The sequence below is a fragment of the Populus nigra genome, chromosome 1, assembly GCF_951802175.1.
Source record: "Populus nigra chromosome 1, ddPopNigr1.1, whole genome shotgun sequence".
NCBI classification, from domain to species: domain Eukaryota; kingdom Viridiplantae; phylum Streptophyta; class Magnoliopsida; order Malpighiales; family Salicaceae; genus Populus; species Populus nigra.
The window spans coordinates 23,854,676-23,866,682 of record NC_084852.1 but is presented as its reverse complement, the minus strand read 5'-3'; the positions used below and the strand labels follow the sequence as shown (position 1 = coordinate 23,866,682).

Below are 12,007 nucleotides of genomic sequence, written 5' to 3'. Positions count from 1 at the left end.
TAAATTATTTTGATGCATTTTCAAACGAAAAGCATTTTGAGAATAACCCTCACCATTGTCCTAAATACCCCAAGGGAGTTTAAGAAGAATTCAAAAAAACTTCGGCTGCTAGTTGCTACTCGTAGTGCAATCAACTAGTGATGCCTCCAATGAGTGTTTAAGATTGTGGTGCAGGGTTTTTTTTTAAAATAACTTTTTGCTTGAAAACGCAAAAAAATAAATGTTTTTTTTTTATATCAACACATCAAAATTATCATAAACAACTAAACAAAACATCAATTTAATGTTTTTTCAAACCAAAAACACTTTTAAAAAGCACCTAAACACATATACAAAAATCATGTCAAACACTCATTTAAATCCAAGACATCAATCACATTTCTCCTGTTGTGTCCCTATTTTTAAATGGCTAGATTAGAATTTATCTATAAGTGGAGTTTTTCTCTTTTTATTTTTCTTTTCAATTTTAACTTAAAAATATTATCAAACTAGGTTACATGTAATGAATTTAGATTTTTGATGATGTATTTAGAATTAGAGGGATGGAGCAAAACTCTTTCATTTATTTTCTCATGTCTTTTCTCATGTCTAGCCATAAATTTGGGCCTAGCTTTAATAGATTTGGATCATGTATGGATACTACGGTGGATGCTTCTCATGACCGTGACCCTGTAGACCATTTAAAGGTTAAATCAAATCAATTAAAGCTTTATAGATGCTCTTGTGATGCACAAATCAAATATATGTGTTCAAACTAGTCCATAACACTAAAGCTTGTTACCCATATGATTTTTTTTTATTTTTTTATTGATATTTATTTTATTTAAAATTATTTTTTATTTTTTTCCATTAAATTGCATTATCCTTTTAGAGATTTTATCCTTATTTTTTTTATTGTTTTATAGGTTTTTTTATTAATTTTTTCCTACCCATCTTATCCTTCAAAAATAAATTAGTTGAGAATTATGATTGTTAATTGAATTTGGGTAATAAAATTTATGGAAAATGACTTTTAGAGATTAAACCAAGTCTGAGAGGTTGGCTGGGTTTGTATTTTTTTTAAATTGATGTTTTATTATTTTTTTGGCTTAATTCATTTTTTCTAACTTTTGTTTTTTTTTTTAACCGGTTTGGTTCTATTGGATTAGCTCTTAATAATTTTTTTATATTTCACCCCTACTGTTTTTTTAATCTATAAATTAATCTATTATATTACAAATGATTTTTAATTTCACCACTGTGATTTTTTTAATCTTTCAAGTTTAGTCCTAATTCTTTTAATTGTAATTTTTTTATTTGGGATATTTTTTGACATTTTTGATTTTATCATCGTTGGGTTTTGTCCTATAAGATTTTAAGCTCATTCTTTTTTTTTTGTTATTCCTTTTTTGTTACAAGTTTTTTTATTAATAATTTTTTTTAAGATTCCATCCTTTCAAAATTAAATTGGATGATATTTAAGTTTTTTGATTAAACTCGGATCCATAATTTAACAAATTGCAAGTTTTTTAGATTAGATTATGTTTAAAAGGTATATTTTTTTGTAAGCTGATTTTTTTAAAAAAATTTAACTCTTTTTTAAGGCTAGATTGTTTGATAATTCGAAGAGGCCTGAGAGTGTGATTTGTTTTTAATCAGTTTATTATTATTATTATTATTATTTTCTGCATTATTTAAATTGTTATTTTAACCGATGATATATAGTATATATTTAACATGGTGCTTTTTGACAAAGCGCTGAGAAGATATATAGTATATATTTTAAATGCGCATAATGTTTTGTTACTGTTTTCCGGCAAGAGGACAGGACAAAGAAAAACAAAGATTCAGTAACTGGCCACAGAAAAAAGCTGAAAAGTAAATTCTTGTCACCAACGCATAATCCAAGAAAAAAAAACACTTAAAAATCCAAGAAATACTGTGGGACGTGGTGATTTCTCAGCGTACTATTTCCTATCCGTTTATTAAAATCCAAACCTTTAGAAAAGAAAAGGCGTTCAATTTCAGCCGTGATCATCATCATCATCATCATCATCAGTTTAGATTTGGGTTCACCTAAACACCTAATTATAATCAGACTTAAAAGTCAAGTCAAGCCAAGCATATTACTATTATTCTCTCCTTTCCAAGGCATATACCCTCCTCTCCTCTGCTCTGCTTCATAAATAGCAATCTACTTTCCTGTCGGCTACTCCATTATTACTATTAGTATTTTACCTCTCACCCAAATGCATACTTTCCTGTCCTAGATAGGACTTTCCTTTCCCTGACTAGTCTCTGGAATTTTCCAGTTCCCGTTCACCGGAAATGACTTCTCGTCGACTACCGCTCACCTCTTTGCTCTTTCTTTATCTAGTAGTTTCCTCTCAGTCCCTAGACTTTGATGATTTACACAAAAGACACAAACCCAAAATCAAAGGCCCCATCAAGACCCTAGTAGTTCTCGTCATGGAGAATCGCTCCTTTGACCACGTTCTCGGCTGGCTCAAGTCAACCCGACCCGACATCGACGGCTTATCTGGTTCCGAATCGAATCGAATCTCTGCTTCCGACCGTAACTCCGACGAAGTCTTCGTCTCCGACGACGCGGTCTTCATCGACTCGGACCCTGGCCACTCGTTCCAGGCGATCCGAGAACAGATAACCCGGCTCCAATGAACGGGTTCGTGCAACAAGCGAAGAGCATGGGTGAAACCATGTCGAAAACCGTCATGAGCGGGTTCAAACCGAGTCTTTTACCGGTTTACACCGATTTAGCGAATGAGTTCGCCGTTTTTGACCGGTGGTTCGCGTCGGTTCCCGCGTCAACTCAGCCGAACCGGTTCTATGTCCACTCAGCAACCTCACACGGAGCCATGAGTAACGTGCGGAAAGACCTTATCCATGGATTCCCACAAAGAACGATATTCGACTCACTTGACGACAATGGCCTCAGTTTCGGGATATATTACCAAAATATCCCTGCAACCCTGTTTTTCAAGTCGTTGAGGAAATTAAAGCACTTGTTGAAGTTTCACAGTTACGAACTGAAGTTCAAATTGCATGCGAAGCTAGGGAAGTTACCTAATTATGTGGTGGTGGAGCAGAGGTACTTTGACGTGGAGTTATTTCCAGCCAATGATGATCACCCATCACATGACGTGGCAAGAGGACAGAGGTTTGTGAAGGAGGTGTATGAGATTTTGAGGAGCAGTCCGCAGTGGAAAGAGATGGCTCTTCTGATTACTTATGATGAGCATGGTGGATTTTATGATCACGTACCTACGCCCGTCAGAGGGGTACCGAATCCGGATGGGATTATTGGGCCTGACCCATATTATTTCCAGTTTGACCGCTTGGGTATTCGGGTTCCAACCTTTTTGATCTCTCCTTGGATTGACAAGGGTACTGGTAAGTGTTGAGTTCTTTGTTGTCTTGTTCTATTGTTTATTTTGTTGCTATTAATGTTGTTGTTTAAGGATTTTTTTTTCTTTTGTTCACAAGAATTAGTAAATAATAGGGTGGTTTGGATTGATTATTGCGGTTGATGTGCAGTGATACATGAGCCAGATGGGCCAAGACCAGATTCACAATTTGAGCATTCTTCAATCCCTGCAACGGTGAAGAAGCTGTTTAACTTGAACTCGAATTTCTTGACAAGGAGGGATGCATGGGCTGGTAGTTTTGAGAATTACTTTTACCTTCGTGACACTCCGCGTGATGATTGTCCAGGTTTGGCATCGATATCCTTGTCTTTAAATAATTAGTAATGTTTTGTCTTTCTTTTGAACAACCAAGTTACTTTGTCTTGTAGTCAATGAAGCGTTACTGCGCTTAATTTGATTGCTTGAGGCTTCAAGTAGGATGTGGTCATTCACCCCTGTTTAATTTGGCAGTATTTGTATTTGATTTGGTGCTGCACTGCTTTTGTTTGATTTGCCTATTTCAAAGTTTAATGGGATTCCCACTTATTTTATCTACGAATTAGTTGCTTGCCATGAAATCCATGGTAGTATTCTTCTAACAGACAGAGTCAAGTGACGTGCAAATATGAGAGCACACAGTCTTCTGTTGTTTTCTTCATCTTTTTTTTAAGCGGATCCTTCTTAACTTTTATGTCTATAGCAATAATGGAGGTTGGAGACTGAAGATTAAAGCCTTTAGGTTAACTGTTCCATTTAGGCTTGTAGAGATAGAACCCAGTCAAGAGTGAAGAGACGACCCTGTTATCTGTTTCAGGCTATGTAGATGGTCCAAAGATGTCGACACACATCTCCACTATGGCATTTCAAGGACCATTGGTTCATACAGAAAATCTCTTCTGAACAAACATTATCTGGGATTCTTGGTGTGTTATCTTACATCATATGATTCAAAATTAATCCTGAAATCTGTACACAGAAACCCTGCCAGACGTGACAACATCATTGAGGCCATGGGGACCAAAAGAAGATGCAAGCCTCTCGGAGTTTCAAGTTGAGATGATCCAGCTTGCATCACAGCTCAATGGCGATCATGTACTGAATGCTTACCCGGATATTGGCAAAAGCATGACAGTGGGTGAAGCCAACAGATATGCTGAGGATGCAGTTAGGAGGTTCCTTGAAGCTGGCAGGGCTGCTCTTAGAGCTGGAGCAAATGAATCTGCTATTGTCACAATGAAACCTTCCCTCACCAGCCGAGTTCCAGCGGGGGATAATGGTCGCTACCAGAAAGCCTATTAATTCCCTTCAAAAGCACCATTTTAGATATGAATTTAAATACAAATACACAATTACTGTGTCTGTAAGCATTTATCACTGTGTGATATAGAAGAAAGCTGAAGTACATAGTCTCAGATGTATTATTTCGTGTAATTATAGTTTTAGTAGATGCTCATGGAACTCTAGTATTGTTCCTATCTACATTTGGTATTATAGTTGGTTTTATATCATAAAAGCATCAATTTGATGCGTTTTTAAATTAGAAAAAAGGGTACTTCGCACACAATTTTCTCTTTGTTTTCCAGTCGAATCCGATTATTAGTTTTCTCAAGAATGACAACTGTGTGCCGTGCATGTTGTTATTATTGTTGTGCATGTTGTTATTATTGTTAAAGAAATATCTCAACCCAATAGCATAATATGATTTATATTATACTACCATGTCAAGAATTATCTGAACCTAATCGCTTAAGTTAGCTATTGAGTTCAGATGATTTTTTGACATGGTATCAAAGTCTTGATGATCAAGTGGTCACGAATTCGAATCACATAATTTCTATTATTTGATAAAATTAAGCACACTATAATGTAAGTCTATGTAAGTTTTAAATTCAAAAGATTTTCAAGAGATATATTAAAAAATAATATAAATCATATTATAGAATATCGACTAATAATTTAATTATGATCCTTTAATAATTATTTATTTGGTATTAGCAACTGAGGTGATGATCATATTACGTCTTTCTCTTCAATGGACTTGCAGCATGTCATATAACTCTACATTTCTCTAGCTGAAACCGCAGACGAGTCTTTGAAGTATTAATGCGCAGCCAGTCGGCAATCCACTCCAAATGGTCCTACCAGAAAATAACAAGAAAGAGAAATTAAAAAAACTGGCCACAGGAGCAGCCATCATTCAACATGCTATCTATACGCAACTAGCAAACTACTAGCAGTCTTTATCTTTCATCTTCTGCTTGCACCAGCCAACCCTTTCTCCCAAAATACTAATCGAGGTCTCATGGGAACAAAGTGTTAGAGTCTATCAACACCATTGACCTACTCTTCTCAGCTTACTTGGTCTTAGCGATGCAACTTGGCTTTGCCATGCTATGTGCTGGCTCAGTCAGGGCCAAGAATGCCATGAACATTACCCTTACAAATTGATGAATCAATTTTATTAAGTTTTTTATTTAGTTTTTGTTTGGTTCTTTAAAACATACGTTTCTAGCACATATATCAGATCCACGTATGCCAGACCTTAGTGCTTGGACTTGATAGTTAATCAAATCCAAAATATTTGAACTTGACAGTGCATGCGTCAAGTTCAATGTAGTGTGGATCTGGCACGTATGCAAGGCCCAAGACGAATAAACTTGGCAGTACGTCAAGCCCAAGATAGCGTGAGTCTGGCACACATGCCAGACTTAAGTCACTTGAACTTGGCAGTTAGCTAAGTCAGAGATGCTTAGGCTTGGAAGTGCGTCAAACCCAAGGTAGCGCGAGTCTGACATGCATACTAGACCCAAGACGGTTGGACTTGACAGTTAGCTAAATCCAAAATAATGATCATCCTCCCTTGGCATGTTTAGAGGAATGACCGACCTCTTTTGAGTTTCATCTCATAGAAAAACTTAGTCTCTATAAGTTTAGTTACACTTGATGTCTTAAACTCTAATCTTCATATACTTTTTTAGGTGTATAAAAGTTCTTTAAGGACCCACTATGTTCTCATCAGGTAAAAAATATTTATTTCTTATTAAATGTTATTAGGATAACTGCACTGCAGGTCCTTCTTTTTATAAAATAACAAAATTTATGGATTATAAATATATCATGAGAACTTCATAACAAATATTTACAATCTTCAATTCTCTACGCCATTTATATTTTTAAAGTATCTTTCTTTAGAATATTTTTATATTTTTCTCCTTTCAAAAAATACTGATTTTATCATCAAACGATATTTAAATTCCCTGATTGAAAGTGTTTTATTACATATATTCAAGACCTTCCTAGTAAATTTAAAATTCTTTAAATTGAAAAGAAATCCAAATATTTTAATTTATTAATCAACTACTCTCCTAAACACCAAATAACCTTTTATTTTATATTCATGCAACTTCATCACAAATGTTGTTGATGCTGTTGCTGGGAGCATCTCTTATTACATCTTTGGCTTTGCGTTTGCATTTGGCGATGGAACTAATTCTAACCCTTTCATAGGTACAACCTTCGTTGTTCTCAAATATATTCCCAATACCTCTTACGACTATAGTTACTTTCTCTACCAATGGGCTTTTACTATTGCAGTCGCTGGAATTACCAGCGGCTCCATAGCCGAAAGAACCTAATTCAGTGCTTATCTTGTTTTCTCATTTTTCCTTTCTGGATTTGTGTACCCAATTGTGGTTCATTGGGTTTGGTCATCGAATGGTTGGCTGTCTCCTAGTTCAAATCAGTTGTTAGGCTCCGGTGCTATTGACTTTGCTGGCAGTGGTGTGGTTCATTTGGTAGGAGGGGTTGCTGGACTTCGGGGCTCATTTATTCAAGTTCCTCGAGTGAGTCGGTTTGATGCATTTGGCAAGCCCGTGCCAATGCGTGGGCACAATGCAACTCCTGTGGTGCCTGGGACCGATGAAGTAACTGGACCGGTTTTGGCCAGGCTGCGTTAACAACTACATTGGCAGGTTCGAGCGCCGGAATCACAACCCTATTTGCCCGGCGATTACTAGTAGGCCGTTGGGATGCATTAGATGTTTGCAATGGATTGCTTGATGGTTTTGTTTCAATTACTTCAGGATGTTCAGTTGTGGAGCCAGGGGCCGCAATTGTATGTGGGTTCTGTGCAGCTCGGGTCTTGATTGGACTAAACATCGTGACTCTAAAGCTGCAATTTGATGACCCCTTAGAGGCAACTCAGCTGCATGGCGGATGTGGTGCTTGGGGTTTAATATTTACAGGATTATTTGCCAAAAAGGAGTTTGTCATCCAAGCTTATAATTCAGGCGAGGCAGGCGTGGTGAGACCCTATGGCCTTTTATTAGGTGGTGGATGGGGTCTGATTGGATGCCAAGTGATCCGAGGTGTTGGTGATTGCAGCCTGGGTTAGCCTAACAATGGGACCTGTTTTCTTTGCACTTGACAAGCTTAAGATGCTGAGGATATCAATGGATGAAGAAGTGGCAGGCCTTGATATCTCTAGTCATGGAGGCTATGCCTATCCTGCGCACCAGGAAGAGAGCCTGATAAGGTCCCAGTCAAGAGCTAATTTGTAATAGCAGAATTCCACTGGTTCTCTTCGGGTGAGAACGTACCACAAGATAAATTTAAGATAGAAAATAATTGTCTTTCTTCCTTTCTTTCCAGCCTTATTATAAGGACCCGTTAGAACGGTTACAATATTTAAATTACTGCAACATTACAACAGAATAAATACTGAATGGAAACTAATCAATATTTCGGTTATGCAGCCAAAATATAAGGACCCGTTATAACGGTTACACTATTACTGCAAAAATAGAACATAATAAATACTGAATGGAAACTGAATAAAAAAACTGATGCTTAGCATTACTAGCTGACGTGGTGAAGATCTCATGCTTTAATTTGTTATCATCAATCCTGCATGACTCACGTTTGTCCTGGTCTTGCGCTTGCCTTTCACTGCACTTCACTATACTTGGGATTCAGTTTTGTTGCTCTCTCAGATCTACGTGGTGGCTTATCAATACCCAAATGTTCCAGCTCTTGCTTACCGAAAGCACATTTACTAGCCTTGAGATAAAACTGTTGTTGCTTTAAAATGTCCAAGGTTTGAGTGATATGATGTAAATGCATTTCCAAAGTAGGGCTATAAATCAAGATGTCATCAAAAAATACCAATATGAATTTTCGTAAGTGGGCTCAAAAAATAGCATTCATAATAGCTTGGAATGTAGATGGTGCGTTACTCAAGCCAAATGGCATAACAAGATATTCATAATGACCGTTGTGTGTACGAAACGCAGTCTTATGAATATCTGAAGGTTGCACTCGTACCTGATGGTAACCGGCTCGTAAATCTAGTTTGGTGAAATATGCTGCCCCATGCAACTCATCCAACATATCTTCCACTGTAGGGATTGGAAACCGATCTTTGATAGTGACTGCATTAAGAGATCGATAGTCGGTGCAAAAACGCCAACTACCATCTTTTTTTTTAACGAGCAACACCGGAGAAGAGAAGGAACTAGTGCTAGGTCTGATGAGTCCAGAATTCAACATTTCCTGGACTTGTTTTTCAATCTCTGCCTTCTGGAAATAAGCATAACGATAGGGTCGAACGTTGACTGGCTCAATTCCTTCCTTGAGGGAAATAGCGTGATCAATCTCACGTTTCGGTGGTAACTGTGTAGGTTCATCGAAGATCTCCGGATATTTAGCTAAGACCTGGCTCATACTCGGTGACTGAATCCCTTTTGTGTCCTGCATGGTGGACTGTGGACAAATTGCAAATACCGAATGTCCTTGACGAAACTCTTTGGAAATCTCCTTCAGGGAAGCGGCTTGAATAGGCTGATCACAAAAACCTTGCAGCTATCTAGCCAAGTTCTCCCAATAGAATTTCATTGTGAGAGTTTGCCAATTACATATTACAGACCCTAACATTTCCAACCATTGGACACCCAAGACAATGTCTAAATCTGCTAGGGGAAGAGAATAAAGGGTTAGGGAAAAAGGAATTTCTTGAAGAAGAACCTGTACCTTTTCGAATTTTCCTTGACACTGTAATCGTGCCCCATTAGCAACCCGAACCGTAAATGTCTCTGTTGGAACTACTGGAAGCCGCAGCCGATCAGCCATGCGAGTGCTTATAAAATTATGGGTAGAACCACTGTCAATTAGCACCACTGCATTGAAGACCCCCACTTTGGCATCTACACGCATAGTTCTTGGTGCAGACCATCCCGTTAAAGCATGCAGAGTGATCTCAGGTTCATCAATTTCCCTTGTCGCCTCTTCTACGTCAGCTTCTTCAGTAACTTCTTCATATGTGATTTCATTGAAACCGGTTGGACCCTCCAGAAGCAAGAGTTGCATTCCTTGGCATTTATGACCGGCAGTGAATCTCTCATTACAATTAAAACAGAGTCCTTGGGCTCTACGTTTCTGCATCTCTTCCCATGGTAATCTACGAAAGGGTGCATTTGGTGTTGCACGTGTCGTTGGTGGTAGCGACAGTGGCGTTCGATTGACTTGAGTTGGTCGTAGGAATTGGCGTTGTCTTTTCATCTGTTCATCCTTCATGCGGGCTAGGCTAATTGCTTCCTTTAGCGACTGTGGCTTGAACATTCGAATTCCTTCAGCATTTTCTGGTTTAAGTCCTCCCATAAACATCCCAACTAAAGCTTTTTGGGTCCATCCACGAACTCTGTTCCCCAACTTTTCATACTCACTCTGATAATCACGTAAGGATCCCACCTGCTTTATACGTGATAAAGCTTCATCAAAATCCTCACAATCAGTAGGTCCAAATCTCGCCCATAATTCCTCTTCAAAGGCCTCCCATGTCATCATTCGTCCTTCCTCTCTATATGTCCGACGAGCCCACTGCCACCACTGATTTGCTTCTCCTTCCACATGGAAAGAAGCTAGTGATATTTTTTGGTTGGCTGGAGTATTTTGAAATTCAAAGAACTGGTCCACACGATTAAACCATTCTGTCGGGTCTTGTCCAGAAAATCGTGGAAATTCAAGCTTGGACATTTTTGAAGAAAAAACTTGTCTGTTTCCTTCATTCTCCTCACGAATTGAACGAGAATTGCCCTCTCGGTTTGTGTTACTATGGCTTGATTCCCCCTTGCTTGATAACAACGCCTTGCTGGATAACAACGTCTCTGAAAGTTTATTGATAGTTTCTTCTAGCTGGTGCATTTTTCCAGTCATGCTCATCTCCATTCTCTGTACTCCTTCTTGCACTCCACCGAGCCCCGCCTCTAACATTTCAATTCGTTCTTTGTTAGTTGCCATTTAAACCTTGCTCTGATACCAATTGATAAGGTCCCAGTCAAGAGCTAATTTGTAATAGCAGAATTCCACTGGTTCTCTTCGGGTGAGAACATACCACAAGATAAATTTAAGATAGAAAATAATTGTCTTTCTTCCTTTCTTTCCAGCCTTATTATAAGGACCCGTTAGAACGGTTACAATATTTAAATTACTACAACATTACAACAGAATAAATACTGAATGGAAACTAATCAATATTTCGGTTATGCAGCCAAAATATAAGGACCCGTTATAACGGTTACACTATTACTGCAAAAATAGAACAGAATAAATACTGAATGGAAACTGAATAAAAAAACTGATGCTTAGCATTACTAGCTGACGTGGTGAAGATCTCATGCTTTAATTTGTTATCATCAATCCTGCATGACTCACGTTTGTCCTGGTCTTGCGCTTGCCTTTCACTGCACTTCACTATACTTGGGATTCAGTTTTGTTGCTCTCTCAGATCTACGTGGTGGCTTATCAGAGCCATCCTCGCTTCTGCGCAGATTATATGCGTTTCCAAGATCAAAATCATTCATGATTCAATAGTACTTCTCCACTGCATCATTGGCTCTTTGGTTTGTTGTTTTTCCTTTTCTTCCTTTGTGGGTGAAGTCGAGTGTTTCTGCTCATCGATTCCTTTTCCATTTAAATTGTTTCTCCTTTAGGAAAGACAGCCTACATTTTCCTTTTGCAGGTATAGCTTTGTCGAAACTTTCCCGAGCACCTACTTGTTTACTTGAAAATCAATCTGCAGCGTCGTATGCTCCCTGACGCTTGCCCTTATTCAGGGACGGCAGCAGTAACTAGGACGGCATCCAAAACGGAAGAAATAATTAGAACACTAAATAACCTTTCTAAAAGAGAAGTAGAATAGCTATTAAACCCGGCCAATGAAAAATAATTAGAACACTACATAACCTTCTTTAAAACAGATGTGGACCTAGAAAACATTAATTATAACTAAAAGGGGAGGGATTAGGTCGTGTTCTAATTATTTATAGAACATTATTTATTATAATAGCGCTTTATTTTTATTTTTTGATTTTATTTTATTTTTTAATATTATATTTTTTTTCTATTTAGTTATTATACTTTTATAACATGAATTTCATGTTTAATGAGTTAACCCGGTTGACTTAATTTTTTTTAATTGTTTTTTCCATATAATTTCATCCTTTAATATTGATTTGATTAAAAATTAAACTTTATAATTTGTTTTGTTTACTTTTCATTAGGTTATCTTGGTCTCATGATATGAGAATAGTGTTTAACGGGTTAACCCG

At 37.5% G+C, this 12,007-nt stretch overlaps 1 protein-coding gene and 1 pseudogene across 1 annotated transcript; both read left to right on the top strand.

The window, feature by feature from the left end:
- Positions 1 to 2,022: 2,022 nt before the first annotated feature.
- On the top strand, positions 2,023 to 4,968 carry LOC133675216 (non-specific phospholipase C1-like). The gene is given in 4 exon segments (XM_062096526.1): positions 2,023 to 2,644; positions 2,647 to 3,390; positions 3,535 to 3,711; positions 4,381 to 4,968. Coding segments are annotated over 4 exon segments (1,581 nt in total). The 5' UTR covers positions 2,023 to 2,307; the 3' UTR covers positions 4,704 to 4,968.
- A 47-nt stretch (positions 4,969 to 5,015) lies between these two features.
- Positions 5,016 to 7,963, top strand: LOC133678842 (ammonium transporter 1 member 3-like; annotated as a pseudogene).
- The last annotated feature ends 4,044 nt before the right edge of the window (positions 7,964 to 12,007 follow it).